The sequence below is a fragment of the Prosopis cineraria genome, unplaced genomic scaffold (assembly GCF_029017545.1).
Source record: "Prosopis cineraria cultivar Desert tree isolate PC_DT_omini unplaced genomic scaffold, ASM2901754v1 PC14, whole genome shotgun sequence".
Lineage (NCBI taxonomy): Eukaryota > Viridiplantae > Streptophyta > Magnoliopsida > Fabales > Fabaceae > Prosopis > Prosopis cineraria.
In genome coordinates this window covers 3,955,211-3,976,784 of record NW_026555345.1, presented here as the reverse complement: position 1 = coordinate 3,976,784, position 21,574 = coordinate 3,955,211, and the positions used below count along the sequence as shown (strand labels likewise).

General features: G+C 34.3%; 2 protein-coding genes across 2 annotated transcripts; both read left to right on the top strand.

The window, feature by feature from the left end:
• The first annotated feature begins 1,433 nt into the window (after positions 1-1,433).
• LOC129293273 (zinc finger protein ZAT10-like) lies at positions 1,434-2,560 on the top strand. Its single transcript, XM_054931146.1, has one exon. It carries the CDS (start codon positions 1,488-1,490, stop codon positions 2,250-2,252), a length of 765 nt encoding a protein of 254 aa, XP_054787121.1. The 5' UTR covers positions 1,434-1,487; the 3' UTR covers positions 2,253-2,560.
• A 12,382-nt stretch (positions 2,561-14,942) lies between these two features.
• On the top strand, positions 14,943-20,453 carry LOC129292716 (BTB/POZ domain-containing protein NPY2-like). Its single transcript, XM_054930328.1, has 5 exons — positions 14,943-15,365; positions 15,959-16,713; positions 17,639-17,708; positions 17,897-19,084; positions 19,545-20,453. The coding sequence occupies exons 2-5, from the start codon at positions 16,655-16,657 to the stop codon at positions 20,121-20,123; spliced, it is 1,896 nt and encodes a 631-aa protein (XP_054786303.1). The 5' UTR covers positions 14,943-15,365; positions 15,959-16,654; the 3' UTR covers positions 20,124-20,453.
• Positions 20,454-21,574: the final 1,121 nt, after the last annotated feature.

Sequence of the window (21,574 nt, the reverse complement as noted above, 5' to 3'; positions counted from 1 at the left end):
CAGTGTAAGCAAGAGCCACTAGAATTCCCCACTCGGGGGGCTTCGTACGTGGCTCTCTCCACCAACTGCAGCTTTCTACGTGTCACCTCCTCCTCTCCCCACATGTCCACCTCCCCCCTCATCCCCCATCCTCTGGAACTCTCCCACAATCTCTATCGTCCACGTGTCCCCAATCAACAAAGTCAATCTCCTTCTTGCGTGCCGTATCTTGACCCCTCCTTTTTTTCCCCATTTTTTAAAAAAGCGAAATAAAATAATACTACGTCGGCCATGCTGCCAACCGCCACTAACTAAGCCGCCTCCACCTCACTTTACTTCACTCACTCCACTCCCTCACTCCCCCCATCATTTAACTCGTTTTTTTTATTTGTTTATTCTTGAGAATTTCATTTTAAAAAAATAAAAAAATTAAGATACTTTGGGAAGCGTTCACTTATCCTGAGACGCAATGCAGTGTTAAATAGAGGTTGTGGGGCAGCCACGAAGCACACCAACATTTTTAGAAGGTGGAAGTGTGGAACAGAGCAGGTGTATGTAGATACGATTTGCCTCTTTCGGGACAGTGAAGGCAGCTCATATGAGCTGGCCACACAGGGTACCAGGTGGCGTTGTGACATCAAAAGAAGCTAAGGATGAAGGGAAAAAAGTAAGAAAGCATAGTGGAGGACTTGAGAATCAGACTGCTGGACCGGCCGGTTCGCTCAGTTTGAAATCGACTCAATCCAGTATTAGTTTTCTTAAGTACTAATTTTGGTCCCCAAAAAAATACATTCATGCAAAGTATCTGTATCAAACTACAAGATTTGGTTGAGATCTAAATGGCTGATATCATATTTACGAGTTTGATATGGTAATTTGGATCTGGTCAACATTGACACGTCTCCTAGTTAGCCCTAGCCTTATCAAAAGGAACTTTTCAAGCTTTCCTTGTACGTTGAGTGTTTTGGGTGTATCTCCCCCCCCCCCCTTTTATTAAAATAATTGCATTAAAAAAGTGGAAACTCAAATCTGGTACAATATGTGGAACAATGATGGATGTGGACGGAGGGGAATTTTTACTGAGCTGGAAGACTTATCTGGAATTAAAGGAAAGAAACCCAAAAAATCCCAACACTATAAAAAAAAAAAACAGCATAAATGTGGAACACACACAAATAAAAAAAAGTAAAGAAAGAAAAGAAACACAGTGGGAAGAAGGGAAAGAAGCAGCCCACAGGTGCATCGAATTCCCAATTCCATAAGCGCATACGTATGTCATCCCGCTGTTTTGACTTGGAATCAGTCATTCAATTTATGCCCTATTTTGTATTTCCCTCTTCTCTTTCCCTCACATTACCTAACAAGCAAGCCAAGCTTAGTTGACCCACTTCACTCTCCCACCTTTCCCGGTCTTTTCTTTCCCCTATATATATATATAGAAGCCTCCTCTTCATTTTCCACTCATCATCCCCCAGGATATCTTCTATCTCATTCTCTCTCTCTCTAAAATGGCTTTGGAGGCTCTGAATTCTCCTACTAGTACTCCCAATTCAATGTTCAGTGAAGATGATCTTCACTCGCTCGAGGCTTGGACTAAGGGAAAGCGATCTAAACGTCACCGTTTTGATCAGAATCAGCCTTCCGCTGAGGAAGAGTACCTCGCTATCTGCCTCCTCATGCTCGCTCACAGTGGCGGCAACAACAACAACGATAACACCGCCAATACGAAGTCGTCTTCCCCCCCTGTTCCTTCCTCTTCTCCTCCTCCAATGAAGCTTTCTCATAAGTGCTCTGTTTGTAACAAGTCCTTCCCGTCGTACCAGGCGCTCGGAGGACACAAGGCCAGCCACCGCAAGTCCTCCTCCTCCGATCATCACCCTAACGCCGACAATTCCTCCGCCTCCATCTCCACCGCCTCGATCACCGCCACCGCCACTGTGGGCGGCAGTGGGAAGTTGCATGAGTGTTCCATCTGTCACAAGGCCTTCCCGACAGGTCAAGCCCTCGGCGGCCACAAGCGCTGCCACTATGACGGTGGCAACGCCAACAACAGCGGTCCCGGTGGAACGACGGTGATCACGTCGTCTGAGGGGAACACCTCATCAGTCACCCACAGCCACCGTGGATTTGACCTGAACCTCCCTGCTCCTTTGACGGACATCTCCCTGGCAGGGATCTTCGGCGCCGCCGGGAAGAGTGTGAAGATTGGAGAAGAAGAGGTGGAGAGCCCGTTGCCGGCGGCTGCCAAGAAGCCTCGTTTCTTCATGGATTGAAGAATGAAGATGATCGATAATGATCAAGCAGCTTCTTCATCAAAAATTGATCGGAATTCTTGTAATTAGAGTATTGAATCAGATAGATTCAAGAATTTGATCATATCTCGTTGTTCTTTTTTTTTTCTTCTTCTTGATTTTGGGGTTATGCGGAAATCGGATTAACTTTCCAAGTTCGAGATTTTGTTTTTTTTGCATTGTTCCTCTGTACAGACAGACACATTGGTTCATTATTGTGTTTGGAAGCTAGTCCTCTATAATTATAATTTATTCTCACCATTTGTATATATCCATTTAGTTCATGGCCAGCCTTTGTCATCGTGATAGTGATTCATGAAAAAATATCGAGTAAGTACACTTTTGAATAATACAACGTGATCCTCCTGTCTTTTAACTTCGCTTGCCTTGTATATATTTGAAAATATTGAATAAATCTATTAGGTTTTATAACTTGGAATAATCAAATCTAGCACAAAATAATTCTCCAATAAATTAAAGTGATCCAATTAAAATGTGGAGGTACTATAGAGTTCTGGACATGAAGCTATTTTTATTAGATTTTAACAACTAATTGTACACACATATGTGCAAGGAACAAGTCTCCCCAAACCTTCAGAATGCCGTGTGACACTGAAGCACAACTAATAATTGAAAGTGAATTTTGGAAGAAGTCAAGCTGGATGCTTGACTTTTTTTAAAGATGGGAGAATGATAATTAAGTCTAAAAGAAAAAAATTAATGATAGTTAAATCTTTTATAAAACTTCCTAATAATTAATTACAAATATGGATTTATAATTTGTAATTATAAATAAGATATTTAAGTTTGAAATATATAATATTCAGTTTGCAACTGATATTTTAAGAAAATTATCTAAAATATAACTATTGTTAATTTGATCTTTTAGAAATTTACTATATTTTTTTTAGAAAATAAGAAAAGAAAATAAAAGAAAAAGTAATAATAATGCAGGTCCGTGTGAACAACGCAGAAACAGAAGGCGATGGCATGATTGTATATTATTATTGGTATATATATATATATATATACACACTAGTCATTTTATTCCATTTATACACTGCTTAAATGACCTGTCCCCATTGAAGTCTGAGTCTTGACAAGTTGAGAAACAACAATGAGATCCATACATGAATCTAACTATAGATGTCTCCTTTTTTCCCCCTTTACAGTGACGATTTTACCATTCGAGGCTATAAATGCTAATTCAAGAAATAATTGAAAACAAAAAATAAAACGTATGGGATAAGTGGGGGGAATATGCCCAGAGAGTTAGGCTAAGGGGGTAAGGTGGGTTGGACCAGAAATCTGGCCATGTGGTTCAGAGGTTGAAAGCAAATGTAGGGATGATAATATCAAATACGAGATGATATTTTTATTATTTGCGTGGCTTTTGACACACTCTGTATTCCATACGTATTCTCTTCGCCTTGGAGAGTTGGAGTATGCTAATTATCTATCCAACCACACTCATTTTTCTTTTATTACAAGTCTTCTTTTATTATGAGAAATCAGATCAAAAGCACAACGGAGCATTAAATATATGCATATTTTTAATAAAAATTTAAATATTTTTACTAGCATTAGACTCGTATATTATTAGATTATCCAACCCTACTAATTAATTTCAACCTCTCTCTTGATTACTCCTTTTTCACGTATCGACCGCTAATATATTTGTATAAATGTAATTTAGTTTATATTGTATTAAAATTATTTGGTAGATTCACTGTACGACGAGTCGAAGTTTGGGAAAATTGCGTCATGCAGTTGATTTTTTTTTTTTAGACCAATATCATGCACTTGAATTTTAAAAGGTTTGAAATTTTGAGTTGAAAGAATGCAATTATTTTCAATTATTTTCAATTATTGTAAGTTTTACAAGAAGCAGCTTTAACAAAAAATTACAATAACGTTTTGGAAAATTTTTCATAAGGAAAAAAATCACGTCAAATATCAATCTCATTTTTTTTGACACAGTATCAATCTCGTTTTAGTCTTACAAATAGTGCAGTCTATTATCATTTTTTTTGGGTGAAATGTTATAAATTGTATACTAGTTGTTTTTTAAGGGAATTACATTAAAGTCTCATATAAAAAATAATTATTGCAAGGTCTATTGATAACTGAGTTAAATTAATAGTTCAATTATCAATGAACTTTGTAGTAATTAATTTTTTAAATTTAATTGTAATTCTTCCTTATTTCTCTTAACATCTTTTAATTTAAATTTAAAATCCATAATTCAAGTATAAGTTTAAACATGTTATGACATATACAACCCTTCTTAATTATGAGGAGGGAGCCTCTCCATTTTTTCTCCCTCTATTTTCCTCTACTATTCTAATTCCTACCATTTATAAATTTATAATTAAAAAATTATTTAATAAAATAATTTGAATGGTAGGGATTAAAGAAATGGAGGAGGAAAAGGGAGAGACCCCTCTCCCCTTAATTACCATAAGATTCGGACCAGAAAGTAGAAGCAAGAGAAAAATAAAAAGTGCATTTTCCTTCTCTAAATAAAGAAAAAAGAGAAAACAAAGTGAAAATATTATTCCTTTCATTTAAAAATGTAAAGTATTTTTAATAAAATCTTATCTTTAATAAAATAGTTATTTATTTTCATGTTAACTTTATTATTTTATATATACCCCTATTTAATAAATATTTTATCTTAAAATAACTATAAAGTAATTTATTCATAATAATATTTAAAAAAGATAATAATTATATTTTAAAAAAATTAAAAATGCATATTTTAAACCTAAGGAGTATATGAAACCCAACCCCCCTCCCCAATTTTTTTTTCCAAAACTGAGAATAGTTTAGAAAGAAAACACTCCTTCTATATTTATCTATGATTTTTTTTTCTGCATTTTCCTACCATATCATTTCTTGGACACATATGTATTGCTTATTAATGTAATGCTATATATTTTAAATTTTAAAATTATGTTAAAATCTCTGGCATCAATGTTCAAAAATAATTTTAAAAATAAAAAAATAAAGGTGGATAAAATAATTTATAAATTGATAGTAATATTAAAAATCACATTTCAATTCCAGTCAGTGATGTACCTTGCAAGTCATATAAATAATATGATAGAATAATAAGTTTTATTACACATAAATATTTTCTTCAAAATAATATATGAAATTAACTATTTTTTCCCCTTGTTTTCTCTTTTAAGCGAATCACCTTTCACTTTTTCTCTTTTCCCATTGTATATCTCTCACTCATTTTCTTTTATACTTGAGGTATTTTATAATTTATTTTAATACATAAAATGTACCCTTTTTGATACGATTAATTAATGCATTTTTAGATCTCTCTCTCGATACATTTTTTCCCTATAATATCAAGTTGTATGCGAATTAAGATTTAATTAAAAAGAATACATTAGAAGCTACAATTGCTTCTGCTTTCACCAAATTCTTAAACGTGGGTTTGTTATTATAATAATAAATAATAGCATTGGAGTCAACCCACGTTTCTGTGAAGCGTGAATGCGACTCGCTACTGTTAACGCGTTTTCATTAGGCGTGTTCCCGCTCGCGAACACGTTCTCACATTTCCCACATCGCATAAGCCTACTATTTAAAAAACTCTCTCATGAAAAGCTATTTAAAAACTGCCCAAAGCAAAATAACACGAATAAAATGTTTTCGGGCTGAACACGAATAAAATTTGATACTACATTGATTGTAAATATATATAATTATATATACACAGAATAAGCTTGTTAACAAATGTTTGCTTGTACTCCTTGCAGTTTTAGTCACATACTTTTTTATTTTAGTTAAACATAATTGTCGGAGTTTCAAAAGAAAAAACTTCAAATCATTATGTTCCAAGCGCAAGTCTGAGAGCGTTCCTTTCAGTTTTCTCTATCAAAAAATAATAATAATAATAATAATTTTGTTAATCAACTTATTTTTACACCTCTTCATTACATGTTAGATAAATACTGGATATTTATTTGTTATGCAAATATTAGGCATAAATTCTTATCCTGTTAGACATCAATAGGGGTAGTTAGGCTTCAAGTGGAATTGCAATTGGCAAAAACAAAGATGATTAGGTAGCAAATAAGATTGATTAGGAAGATTAATTAAAGAATGAATTGATTGGGTCTACATCAAATGCTTGAGGTTTCGTACTTATTAGCTACACACTCAAATACCCACTTGACTTGTCCTCTTTTTTTATGAAGTAGATAAGGTTCGGTTCATCAAGTTGTGGCTTGAATTTGATGCCTTAATTAGGTGCTTAACCTCCCCAAGTGCCTAAATAAGCTTAAATGGCGCACAAATTTAATCACGTGTCATTTTAACTACCTGATATTGGCTCAAATATCTGAAGGTATGATGATAAATTAATGGATAGAGATTCAGGATTCAAATTTTCTTGACGCACCAAGAAGATTTTGGGAGAATTACATGTAGACAATGTTTCTCTTTATATATTCCTCATGGGAGCACAACAGTAAAACTTAGGCAATTTTTCTTTTTCTTCTTCTTTTTTGGAGAAATTCTTCCTGGACTCAGCTCCTCATTCCCCCAATGCAAGAAAAAACTAAAGATTTCAGAAATAAAAAATACTATCTACTGCATTTAGAAAAAAAAAACTTCCTGGTGTGTGTAGCTCAACATAACTGAATAATAATTTAATACCGTCAAATATTATATGTATATATATATATATATTCTCGTTTAATGTTTGCACCACAATTTTAGGTACTGATAATTATAATCAGGATGACAGTAGCAAAAACTTAAAGCCCAATAGATCACTATCTGGTGGACTTGTGGCATTGTAATGGAAACCCACTTAAGCCCACATATTGGGCCTGGTGCAACAAGCGAAATAAAAGGCCCAATATAATTAAGCGACATGCCCAAATGGAGTGGCAATGAGGAACTAAATATCTATATAATACTTCCCCTATTTCAAATTATAAAATACTTTTAATACATATTTGATATTTACAATATAAAATATTTTGATAAAAATAAATTTTTATTAATAATGCTTTTGTGATATTATTCTTTCCATTATATTTTCTCTCTCTAATATTAATGAGATTTGTTGGCATGTGTAATTTTATCTAAGTTGTCTTTTATAATTTGAGACAAATGGAGTATTATAATATAAGACTATCCCATCTCTAAAAATAAATCCTAATTTTCATTTTTTTATTTTAAATATAAGATGTTAAAGTGCAAATCCACACTCAAAAGTATTTCTAAGGTTTTGATATTCTTGACTATTTTCAGGTACAATGTTTTCCCTGATGTAATTAAAATCTTACAACTTTGACTTGATCTAACGGACTAATGATGTTGACTATTAATTGACTTATTTACAATTACGTGGCATGCTTATAAGGCATCTACATCACCTTTTTTTCTCGGATTAAATTACAACTGACGTGGGAAATACATGGCGAAGGAAATAATAATAAAAATAAATGTAGGTCCCACCTTCCTTCAACTTCCTTCTTCTAGATCTCACGGTCAACCTTCTTCTTCTAGATCTAAACTCTTCAATTGTTCCTCATCATTGTTCTGCCCTTACTTCCAACTATTCCTTGTCGACGTTTAGAAGCCCATCGCTCCTCAGTATTAGATGGAGGCATGATTCCATCCCACCTTCGATGACATTGAGCTTGAATTGGTACGGTATCCCAACGGCTTCCAAGATTCTTCAGGTGCTCTTATCACTCTTGTTGGAGCACTTAGGGATTCTTTGAAGCAGGTTTAGTCAGCAAGAGATTGAGATTTTAACAACAAAAATTGACTGTACGTCTTTTAGAGCTTGGTGCAACCCTCGGCTAGAATGATGTTTTGATTCTCACGTTATCCTTATTGGGAAGCCTTAGATGATGCTTGTTTTCTTATGGCAAGATACATTTTTAATTCTTACCTTCATTCTTGAAGTCAAGCCTTGACCCACATTTTTTCTATGGTTTCAAATTTTGTATCTGAGATTTTAGCATGTACTTTATCTCTTATTTAACACTAATAAGTAGGGTTTTTTTTAAAAAAAACTTTGTTTTGAGTGAAAACTAAAAAGATTGTTTTGGATTTTAAATTGTTTGTTGATGTTGGATTGCAGGTGAATGGTGTTTTTTTTTTTTTAATTCATGATGATTGTTCAACATTGATGCAAATAAAGCTAAGAGGTTTTGGTTAAAGCAGCAAGCCATGGCTCCTAGCTAGTTGTGTTTTCCAGAAGTCATGGATCGTAGCCATTGATGTCTTAAGTAAGGGTAAAAAGAAATTTCTGATATGTAAATGTTCACCGGTGATAAGAGATGAGGAGGAAGGAGGGAAGACATTGATTAGGGTCAAAAAATTTAATCAGAGGCCAAAAAAAAAAAACCCAGTCACGTCTCAATAGCCTTGTTTTCTTTATCTCATATGCCTACATGGAAATTTAGCAACGCAAGAAATGATCAAAATAAACAATTTCACAATCAACATCAATAATCTATTAGGTCAGGTCAAAATTGCAACAATTTAATTATATCAAGGGGAACATTGTATCTGAAAATATTTAAGAATATCAATTGGAAAAACTTTGAAAGTAGATTTGCACTTTAACCCTGAACATAAGTCATGATATAAATTTATAGGTATAATCAATACTTGTTTTCTAAACCGTTGGGGCTTAATATATAATATAAAAATATTAACAAGTTTTGTTATTCATGAATCATAAATAAATAACTTGAGCCACTTCCCACGTTGAATAGACGAGATTCACATAGTTGAAGAATAAAGGGGAAGAAGATAAAGGGAAGGGGTAAATGGTATGGTGGTCCATACTTAATTAAAAACACAGGGTTTAAGAAAAGCACGGGAAGGACAACATGTGCATCACCAAAAAGCATTCATATTCTCATGTGCCACGTATATTTGGTTCTGTGCCTGTGTTTCCATTTTTTTTAAATGATGTTTCTTCTTCATAATTACTCTATCATTTTCATGTCTTTGCTTTTTCATTATTATTATTTCTATCATATTATTAATATTTATAAAGTTATTTAATATCTAGATTCCTTCACCCATCATTTGCCCCAATTATTTTACAGGTATTCATGCATCCTGTTGATGATTTATTTAACTGCACGCATGTGTTTTTTTAATTAAAAATGATATTATTTAGGATATCGTTAGACACTAATAATATGTTTTATATGAAGAATAATATTTTTTATAAAGAGAATTGGAGATGCATCTAGAAAAAAAATGGGATGGATATATTTTTCATTTCCTTTCTATAAGTATTTTTACCTACCAAGCATGATATAAACGTTTAGATAAAAATTTAAACATTGAATCATGATGTTATCAATTTTTTTTTTAAAACAGATACAGTTCCTTGATATCTTATTGATGGTTTTGAAAAGTTAAACAAATGGCTATTTTTTTTAATACAGGACTAAAGAGAAATTATGCGAAGAGATCAACATCAAATCATATCTAAAGTTAAAATAAATGTTTTTTAATTTCTATGTGACATGTTAAGAGATTAAAATCAAATCATATCTAAGGCCCAAGTGATTGTTTTTTAATTTTTACGTGATATGCAAAGTTAAAAAAAGAGGATTTGAAGATGTCACCCTTCTCTATTTCTACCAAAGTGATTGCTTTATTTGCTCTCACTTCCATATCCTCTTCTATTTCATTTTCATTGCATTTAAAAGCCCTCTCAGAAATCAGCATCCCAAACTAGCTCTTCTTTTTATGGGTAAACTCTGTCACTAATAATGGAATTGAAGTCTACAGATTTTCCCCCAATATTAATGGGCTTACCCAAAGCAAAGCTGCTTTTAATTCTGGGGCACAGGTTCTTTCCCCATTTAATAACACTTATGTTCTTTTCTCCCAAATTTCTTCATGAAAACTGAATATTTTCTATTTATAAAAAATATTATATCTGATTTTTTCACTGGACATTTGAATTAAAAAAAATGTTTCGCAGAAAATGAAATGATGAAAACCCATGTGGGTTGCTGCTGCAGCATCATCATATGAATTACATTACATGCTAATGCTATGATGCTGCATTCTGGTGCAAATTTCCGTACCCGGCCGCTTTCACCATTATGAGTCGTTAATTAATGTTTTCCCAATTTTTAATTGACATTAAATTGACTAATTATCAACCATTATATAATTTTTGCTATAAATAAGCGGTTCATGAACGGCGACAAAATTTGAAAGATGTTGAATGACTCGAACCGAACCGGATGCTAGTTAAGATAAACATAATAATAATACACATTTTTTTGAAGAAAAACACAGTACACATTATTAGAGACGTTATGTTGGTAAACTGTGAGAGAGAGAGAGAGAGAGAGAGAGAGAGAGAGAGAGAGAGAGGTTATATTCTTTTGAGAACCTAAAATGTTAAAATAAAGCAAGATTGGACACTTTTTGATGACTGCCATCACTTGAGCCGTTTACCAATCCTTTCAGACAATCTTACATTTTTTTTTAAATCATAGCTAAATTTCAAAATATTAAATTAATTATTGTTAAGTTTTCAATAATTTTTTTTAAAAATAAGTTAAAAAAATTAATTTAAATAATTATAAATTTTAAAATTTCAATCATAAATAGATATTTAAATATTAAATATAATTATTATATTGTAAGAGCTATTGTTTAGATTGATATTTATAATTTATTTTTTTAAAATTTATCAAAAGCTTAATTATTATTAATTTAATATTTTAAGATTAACTATTATTCTTTATTCTTTTCTCCCTTTAAGGTAATCTCTTTATTTTTTATTACTTAACTGCATCCTCTTGTTTAAAATAATCATATTTTAAATATAGTTAGGTATTAAATATGGGTGACTTTTTCAATAAAAAATCGTTCAAACTTTAATCTATTATATCATGAGAAATTAGTTTTTTCTGTTAAACTCAACTTATAGATTTGTTTAGAGATCTTTTGTTCCTTTGGTTTTAACAAAATGCACCTGTATCGTTTTACCAAGGAAAAAAAAAAAAACCACCTGTATCAAGTGCTAGTAAGAAATGCTTTAAAAAAATTATATATATGGAAAATTAATCCAATGTTCAATAATTTTAGAGAAAATAGACGAGATACAGTAAATACGGAACATCTAACAAGGCTACCAATATAGAGATATATAAATATAGATAAATTTTCATTTCTCCCTCTAACAATATTCGGAAACAATTTTAATTTTTTTATAAGTAGTGTCATTATACAGTCAGTTTCTTGTGCAAACAGGGATTGTAGGAAGTTTCTTGCATTTTAAGAAAAACAGAGAATGTAGATCCGTGCACGTGCCGGTTCGGATTTAATAGTCGCAAAATTGTTGATGCCCTCATATTTAATTGCCACAAAATAGAAAAATATATCTGGCAATTTTTTATAATTTATACCGAAATTTTCATTTTCAAAATTATATTGTGTGTTATTAAAATTTTTGGCAACAAAAGTCTTTAAATATTTTTTAAATTATATTTATGTTTTTTTTTCCAAAATGTATATTTATGTTAAATTATATTTATTTATTTTTGAATACAAACTGAAACACTATATTAACAACAAAAAACTAAGCCATTATGAATTACATCAATTCTTTTTTTGAAATAAACAAGACAAGCTTAACAGCTTGGCAAAACAAAAGACAAAACAAACTAGGTTACCAGTAAGGTTGATTTGTTTAGAAACAAAAAGATTCAAACATTCTAATGACATTGAGGGAATAATAATCACTTCAAACCCTCTTTTATGGACATTCTTTGTAAGTTGGTCTGTACATCTAACTCCTTCACAATAAGTGTGAGTGATCTTGACATGAGGCATCTTTGACTAGATTTGTTTGATTTCTTTCATAGTGTCATTAAGTGTATGATGAAGTCTATCATCTTTAATCAGCAAATTCAACACACTTAAAGAATCAGCGAACACAGTGGCATCTTGCATATTATGTTCTCTAATAATAAGAAGAGCATTATATATTGCCATTAACTCTGTAGCTAAAGGATTCAAGATACCCAAGGTTTGTTTAAAACCCAATATCCAATCACCTCACTAGTCCCTTAATACTCCTCTAAAGGCTGCATGTCCTTCTATAGTTATAAACCCATCAACATCAAGCCGCAATTTGCCTTCTAGTGGTGGTATCCAGTATGTGTCCTCACAGCATCCTCTATTTAATAAAATTCTTCTTGAAATGGTGTAATTGTTGAGTAGAGATTCTTGATTGCTCAAAGACTCTTGCATCTGTTCTTCCAAAGGATCTAGCATACAAAGCTAAAAACTCTCTTCCAAGGCCAATTTGTAATTCCTCCACACCTAATATCCTATCCTTCTTGAGATTTCATCTAATCCAATCTTGCAAAGACAAAGAAGAAAATTTGTGCAAGTATAGTGGGTTAATTAAGAGAAGCCAAAAATGTTGAACAATGGTACATTCTCTCCAAATATGCATAATGGATTCTTCACTAGAGCACCCAAAAGGGAAGTTACCACTCTCACTCAAACCCCGAGTGACTTTTAGGTAGTTTGTTAGGAGTCTCCCATGGCTAGCTTGCCACAAGAAATTTTTGATTTTCTCTAGAACAGGTAGCTTCCAAATTATATTTCAAACAAAGTCTGGTCGGTGTTCTTGTGTTTTGGTTACAAACTCATAAGCTACATTCATTGTGAAAGCCCCCGCTTGTCCATTTCTCCAGCAAAACCGATCCAAATTCTCACTTATTGGTGGTCTAAATTGTTTAAGCTTCTCAATGATTTATGCTAGAAGGAATGGTTGCCAATTCAAGATCTTCCATTCATTATTCTCATTAATAAAATCCCTCACTTTTGCTCATGGATTTAACCTAGCCATATTATTATCAACATATGAGACTAGAGGTTGATCAAGACTTGACCATAGATCCCACCAAAAAGAAGTATTTCTTCCACTCTTGACTTTTTACCCCAATCCTTTCAAGAATACATCCTAGACTTGTGTGATACTTCTCCAAGTGTTCGACATATTCTTCTTTGTGTAAGTGTTAGGAATTTTCGTTCCTTCACATTTGCATTTGGCTTGCAAGCTTTGTACCCATAACGCATTCAGTTTAGTTACAAGTCCCCAATAGAGCTTCAACATAAAAGCAATGTTTTGCTATCTCAAGTCTTTAAAACCCAACCTACCATACTTATTGGATTTTTTCACAGCGCTCCATGATATTAGATGGAGCTTTTTTCTGATCCAAGTGTTCATTCCATAAAAATAGATCTACTTAGCTTTTCAACTTCATATAGAATACCTTTAGGTAGCAACATGGATTGCATAATATAACTATGAATAGCTAAAATAATAGATTTGATAAGGATTGAGCGATCTGCCATGTTAAGATATCAGCCTTTCCACCTTGATAACTTACTTTGTATCTTTGAGATCATAGGAGCAAAAGTTGCTTTGGTTACCCTCTTGTGGAGAAGTGGCACCTCAAGGTATGTTTCTTGATTTGGAGTTATTCCAATCCCTCAAATGTTATTGAACTCCAAAGCCCTATGGATATTGACATTAGCAGACACAAACATATTTGTTTTGGTGAGATTAATTCGGTGCCTCAAAGTTTTATAGGACAATTCCATGACTTTTTTGGCTTCTTCCATTTGTGAGACACTTGCTTCAATAAAAAAAATGAAAATAAATTGTCAGCAAAGAAGAGATGAGAGCTTAGAGGATCCCTTGTCTTAAGCCCCTTGTTGGTTTGAAAGACCGTGTCTCTTCCCCATTCCAGAGAACCTTCATTTCAGCAGTGCTAATACTAGCCATAATTAATTCCATAAAATGAGGATTAAAGTTGAGAGAAGATAAAATTTCTTCTACAAAAGTCCACTCCAAGCAATCATATGCTTTCTCCACGTCTATTTTAATTGTCACATACCCTCTACTCTTTCTTTTGGACCTCATGGTATGGAGCTAGTATAATATTGTCGCAATTCCATACAAGAAGTGGGGATGATTAAAAGTGCAAAAAATATAATCAAAAGCTTGAAAAAAATTAAGCAAGTCAATATGCACATTGATTTGCTTCAAAATTACATTTATTGATAATTAAATGGATGGATTTCACATATAAATATGGTCACAAAATGATATAAATAGTAATTAGAAAGTAATATCAAACTTGCTTCAGTGAAGTTGTCACTAAGTTATTGATCAAAGATATGTTATAAGAAGCCTAGCTTTCCAAAAACTTGTATCTCTTTTTGACCAAGTATCAAAGTTACATCATATTACGGCGTTATCTTTGATGACAGAGTTCATTTGATATGTTACCAAAATACGAAACCGTTAAATACAGATTAACATCCAAGACAACCTCTCTTAACTTTTCATTAATTTGTTCGTTTTTTCTAAAAAGGTTCGCTGATAGCTGATATTTGTATATCGCCTCGTTAAATTGTTGACATCTCAAAGGCAAAGATTTGCTTTTTGCCAACTGTCCACTAGCAAAAAGATTTCCTGATACTGATGCAATAGTACCGTCTCTCTGAATTAAAATGGTGGAGGATTGATTAGGGTTCAGTCAGCACTCAGCATTGATCAGCACGCAAGAAATGAAGCTCATTTAATACTATACAACTCCCTCACTCCGTGTTATTGAACCCCAAAGAAAGCTGAAGTGTCAGTTTTGGCGTGCATAGCTGAGCAACGTGCTGAGTGAGTGCATTGATGATGATGAACTCCCAAAATTGAACCATATGCTTCTATCTTTCTCGCGATTTTAAAAGACCAAGTTTATTGGGAAAGTGTATAGCTGGAAGGAACAGGAAAGAGAGCCTCCCTCATACAGCCATTTCATTTCCTAACAGTTGGGCATTTCGTGTGCTCTCAGTCCTGAAAACTTACAGTTTCTGTTCATATTCTCTGATGGGCTGTGCTGGGTTTCCTTAAGATTTTGTTTTGGTTTCTGTCACGTGGTTTTGCGAAAAACCCTTTGGTGGGTCAGTTTTGGTGCTCCTGATTCGATAAAACACTCACTGGCATGCACAGCAACAATTGCAGTTGTGTCCCTGTTCTACTGAACTTCTAGTGTAAGATCTCGGTCTCATTTTTTCTCTCTTTTCATTAGTTTTCTTTCGTCTTCTGTCTTTTGATAGTATGGTTGCTTCAGCTCTAATAAGACACAAGGGGATCACATTCTCTCCTCTCTCTCTCTCACCCTCCTGCCCTGGCCTGCACGGCTCTTTTTTTTTTTTTTTTTTCGGAGTGTGTGGTGGGTGCTACAATGCATTCAGTTGCTTATTTCTTCATCAGCTTGAAAAATGGGTTCTGAGATTATATGTCGGGAATGATGCGGAGAGTGACCTTTGGGACTTGTAAGGCATATTGCTTCATGTGGGGTTGAGAGATTCATCCCTATCAGGCATGATCAGGCATAAAGTCATGATCTTGCTTCATTATTTTACTAGATTTCTGCGATATATTCTGGTAGATTCCTCAGATTTCAGCTCAAGTTTGTTTATAATAACATTGCAAGTAGTCCATGTTTCGTTATTTATTACTATAAAAATGACCCCATGTTCCTGATCTTCTTCACACAACCCATACCTTCGCAAAAGATGCTTGTTGTCTACTGTTTTGGTGGGTTATTCAACTGATACCGAGATGCTGTTTTCCGTTGCAGGTTTTCAAACTTCAACGGTAAAAGAAAAGGAGAGTAGAAAAAGGAGAGAGACAAGGGATTATACCATTCATATTAGATAATTCTGTGTTGGGAGCTTTAAAGCCATTGCTTTTAAAAAAGGAGGGGAAACATGGAACAGATAACTCAGAGAGTGAAATATAAAGAAATATGGGGAAGTGAGGTGGAGTCAGATTTGTGATTGTGGTTGTCTCTGTTTTGAGAATTATTTAGTGCTCTTACTCTGCTGGCGATGTCCCCTGAGCTGATTTGGTGAGCCCGGACTCCTTGGGCTTTGCCGACGACCAAGGAAACAAGCCCTAGTTTTGAGTCTTTTTCCGTCCAAGAGAACCTTTGCTTAAAAAATTGGGCAATCTGATCTCATCTCTCCTTCTCTCTCCCTCTCTCTCTCTCTGATTCAGTTTGTGCCTTGTTCGCTGTCAAGATTCGGTCACACTCCAAATTGTTGATCCTTAAAGCTAAGAAACTTTGATTCATTCAATGAGTTGATTGGTCCCCACTGGTGGGGTTGTCTTTTCCCTTTCTTGGGAATTTTTCATTGACCTCAGGCTACTATGTGTGGTTCACTAGGGATGTTTGGCGATGCCTTATTGGACTTAGCAATTAGTTATTGAGTTCTGGGGAAGTCTTTTCTTGTTTGGAGTGTCATAGAGAGGAAGCAGATCTTGTATTGTCAAGATGAAGTTCATGAAACTTGGTTCCAAGCCAGACACCTTTCAGACTGACAACAATGTTAGGTGAGATTACACAGGTTCTTTTAAAGGCGTTGTTGTTTCCGTCACAAGAAGGGGGGGGGGGGCGTTGTTTCGTACTAGATTGTTGATTTTACAGCTGTAAATTATGTGCATTGTTTCTTTCCTCCATTTTCTTCATTGCAAGTGCTTTCTCAGTTGTGGAATCTGCTTTTTTTGTGATCAAGCAAAAGCTTTCTAGTATTAACATTTTATTTATTTGAAAGTTACTGTTTTTACATGTCCGCAATGTGAAAGAACATCAGATCATCCTTCATGTTCTATTTAACAAATTTGGAGTCTGGGCTTTTGTTGATGCCATCTGCAGCCATGGAAAGTAATTGATTTCTTGTACATCTAAGGGCAAGTATTGGCAGTGTCATTTTTGAGTTACATTTTTCCAATAATCACAAGATAGGGATGCTAATGCTTGCAAGCAGGAAATGTAATAACTGAGTGAAGTCTCGCTTACTTTTTGATACTTGATGAAATTGTGTAGCCAAATATTATTATTCTGTCAAGTCGAAAATTATTAGTATGGGCAACATACTGATGGAGGCTCTAATGCGTTTTGCTGCAAGTTCATATCCAGTAAGTTTTAATAAATACAAATGAGTATATCTTTTTAAAAGGGAGTGTGGTTAAACCATATCAACATTAGCTGCTCATCTATAGGCGATAGTCAAAGACGTCAGGTGCTTATGCTTCCATCATTTAACAATTAATAATTATTACTTGGTCAAAAACTTATTGGAAAGTATATCTATGCAGGAATTGGCAGGATAGGCATGATTTAGCTTGGTTGTAGATGCTCAAGTTCTTTCTCTTTGATCCACTTAGCAAACTTTTTTCTTGCTCTCTTCAATGTGTAAATGTTAGTTTTAAAATTCACTGTGTAAAGAGTTCTTTAAAGGATCCATTACATGTGCAGGTATGTAGCAAATGAGCTGGCAGCAGATATCATTGTTAATGTTGGGGATATAAAGTTCTATTTACATAAGGTATGCCTCAAAACAGTAATCTTTCTACTAGGCTTGAGATATTCTACATTAGCTTTTAGCAGTTTCTTGCCTTTAGGACCCAACACCTAAAAAACATTGATTGAAGTTGAATCATTTTATTTACAAATGAACATGTAAATCATTCTTTCATCTTCCGCTGTTAATGAACTCATTACTCTTGTGTGCAGTTTCCTCTTCTATCCAAGAGTTCTCGCTTGCAGAAGTTGATCACTGCAACTAATGAAGAAGAAAACAGAGATGAAGTTCAAATTTCTGACATTCCTGGGGGGGCTTCTGCCTTTGAGATATGTGCCAAGTTTTGCTATGGTATGATTGTTACCCTGAATGCTTACAATGTGGTTTCAGCTCGATGTGCAGCTGAGTACCTTGGAATGCATGAAACTGTTGATAAAGGGAACCTTATCTACAAGATTGATGTTTTCCTTAGCTCTAGCATTTTACTTAGTTGGAAAGACTCAATCATTGTTCTTCAGACATGCAAGTCTATTTCACCCTTGACTGAAGACCTAAAAGTGGTCAATCGATGCATTGAATCTATAGCAAATAAGGCATGCGTTGATGTATCTAGGGTTGACTGGTCCTATACCTATAACCGAAAGAAGCTTCTAGAGGAAAATGGGATCGATCAAAACCAGAATGGTGTCAGAGCTCGGTCGGTTCCCAAAGACTGGTGGGTTGAGGACTTATGTGAGCTTGAAGTTGATTTATTTAAGTCAGTAATTACTAATATCAAAACCAAGGCAATTCTTGCTGCTGAAGTTATAGGAGAAGCTCTCAAAGCTTATGCTTATAGAAGATTGCCAAATTTCAGCAAGGGTATCAGCCAATGTGGGGATATGTCGAAGCATCATTTGATCGTTGAAACAATTGTATGGTTATTGCCAACTGAGAAAGGCTGTGTTTCTTGTAGATTCTTAGTCAAGTTATTGAAAGCTGCCATTACTGTGGAGTCAGGAGATATGACCATAGAAGAGTTGGTGAAGAGAATAGGACAGCAATTGGAAGAGGTTTCTGTAAGCGATATTTTGATACTAGCCCCAGATGGCGATGCTAACGCCATTTATGATGTTAACATAGTAAAGAAAATTGTAAAGGAGTATTTGATCCAGGATAACAATACTGAAATTGAGTCCGTTGGCGGCGATGGTGAACTTGAGGGGACAAGAAAGCCTGCTGGGATCTTATCAGATGCTTCCAAGCTAATGGTCGCAAAGCTCATAGATGGATACCTTGCTGAAATCGCAAAGGATCCCAATTTGCCTTTGTCTCAGTTTGTTGATCTTGCTGAGTTGGTATCCAGCATTCCCCGTCCAGCTCATGATGGGCTTTACAGGGCCATTGATATGTATCTTAAGGTAATTACTGTTCCTGAAAAGATTTATTCTTTGGCTTGGATTGTATGACATGATGAATTTGGTAGACTAGATCCTATATTTGTCGTTCCAATTGGTGTGAGATTTGAAATCCATGCCAAATTTCTGTAATATTATGCCTAGCAGCTCTTCCTTCCTAGATGATTATACCTCTTTGGGGGCCAGTCCTGGGCTAAATCCAGTAAGCCACCATTTAGGTATAACATCACATAGGAAGCACTAAAATGGTCCAAGCCAAGGCATGCCAATGGTGAGATATTACATTGGCTTTGCTACATGGACTTGAGTTTAAGCCTAATGGCTCGAATTTTTGGCTTGGACCAAAAACATTCATTGGCATGCCTTGCCCACGGACAAATCCATTGATGACAGATAACATTTCTTAGAAATCTGTATGACTGATTTTATGTGAAGGTAACTGATCAATTCTGCCTATTTTAAGGTTCATCCCGGGATTGGGAAAGGCGAGAGGAAGAGGATATGCAAGTTGATGGACTGCAAAAAGTTATCAGCTGAAGCTTGCATGCATGCCGTGCAAAACGAGAGGCTGCCATTGCGAGTAGTGGTGCAAGTGCTCTATTTCGAGCAGGTTAGGACTGCTGCATTGTCTGGCGCCAGCACTCCTGACGGAAACAGAGGAGGAGGAATGAAGGATCTCAACAATGGTGGTTCTCATGGCAGCTCAAGATCAGGAACAACTGCGAACACAGAAGATGACTCGGTGGATGGTTTGGGCACAGCAGAGGAGCTGAAGGCATTAAGGAAGGAACTTGCATCCTTGAGGATGAGCAGTGAGAAAGATACTGGAGATGAGAATAACAAGGCTAACTCAGATAAGGCTGTGATTTCAAAGATGAAGGGTCTGCTAAAGTCGAAAAGATCATTCATGAAGGCATGGGCTAGCAAAGGAGGAGGAGGAGGAGAAAATAGTGGATCAGACTCATCAGAGAGTATTGGTTCTGCTAACCCAGAAGAAACTAAATCCACACCTTCAAGAAATAGGAGGTATTCAGTTTCCTAAAGTGGTTTGACTCTCTTTTTCTGGTTTCTCTCTTTTAACATGGAAAGAACTGAGGTACATATAGTTCGAAGAGCACAGATCAGTTGAAGTATTGTTTCAAGTAAAAATGAAACCACTTGAAGTGACTTCAAATGATCCAGATTGATAGTTCAGAAGAGTACGGGTATTTTGAAGAATGGAGATGTAATCCTTTGGCATTTATTTTATATCCCTACCCATAATAGGAGCAATAGTTAGTCAGCATTGTCATGAAAACATCAAACTAGCTATTCACTTGTTCTTGATGATTCTCTGCGGTTTACAAATTATAGGTAGATCAAGTTATTAGTACTGGTGATTTTATACATGGTGGGTCCGTTATATTAAAATAATCACTCGTGATTCTCTCTTCTTGGAGACTGAAGAGGTATAATATATAATATAATTATCATATTATGAAAATTTTGGTCAACCTACTTGGTTGAACTGGTAAATTAGTATTTTAATCGGGTTAATAAAATATTATTTATGATCCATTTGATCACGGTTTGATTATAGTTTTGACCATTTAGTTTTGAAACAGTATTTTAATTGATTCAATGATTAGTTTAGTTTTTATTACCTTGACAATTATTATACATGACCAATAATTATTAATATATTTTAAGAGTTCTTGTATCAAATCTCATGAATTTTTTTTTTCCTTGTTTTATTTTAAGCACATTGATATAAGAAAGCCTGTTTGATTTATTTGTTGTACATCGTTTGTTTTTTGTTTTTTGTCAGTTACTTTCAGGGTGCATGTGTATGGTTAACAATATTAGTATATTAACCTGGTTTATTTTCTTATTTTTGCTTCTAAAATTAATTTGTCATTTTCTCGAAATAATATAAACACTAGTGGTCTTACAATGCTGTTATTGTGTACCCGTGACAAGAGGCAATAAATATGAGAGCCCTCAAATAGCAAGATGACGAAACAAAATATTGGAAAATGACAAGCAAGGTTCTTGTTAGGTCATTAATCCTAATTGTAAATATTAATTTTGAAATTTTTTAAGAGATTATTGGTTTTCACAAATGGTGTTTCTGAAATTTACAGTTGATTACTCATGCGATTTCAATAATGTCACTCACAATTTGTGAAATTAATTTAAACTTTTTTTCTCTCCCACAACTAGACTTCTGAAGGCTGAAATCTCAGAATTGGGAATGAGATTGAAAGACCAATAGGACAATACCATTCTCAAGTAGGCTATCTACCTTATTCAATTGATTTACTCGGAATTTATAACTAACTGTGAGCGATTTCAGTATATTCTTTGAAACTTGCGGAATTAATTTGAGCGCTCTCTCTCTCTCTCTCTCTCTCTCTCTCTCTCTCTCTCTCTCTCTCACCACACAATTTGACAACTAAAATTGTATTGAATCATTTGTGAATTCTAAATAAACCACTTATATAAAAAAATTCC

Coding starts and splice junctions, on each gene's coding strand:
- LOC129292716 (XM_054930328.1), top strand. CDS start 16,655: ATGAAGTTCATGAAACTTGGTTCCAAGCCAGACACCTTTCAGACTGAC. Junction 17,709..17,896: donor TAAAGTTCTATTTACATAAG/GTATGCCTCAAA, acceptor TCTTGTGTGCAG/TTTCCTCTTCTATCCAAGAG. Junction 19,085..19,544: donor CCATTGATATGTATCTTAAG/GTAATTACTGTT, acceptor GCCTATTTTAAG/GTTCATCCCGGGATTGGGAA.
- LOC129293273 (XM_054931146.1), top strand. CDS start 1,488: ATGGCTTTGGAGGCTCTGAATTCTCCTACTAGTACTCCCAATTCAATG.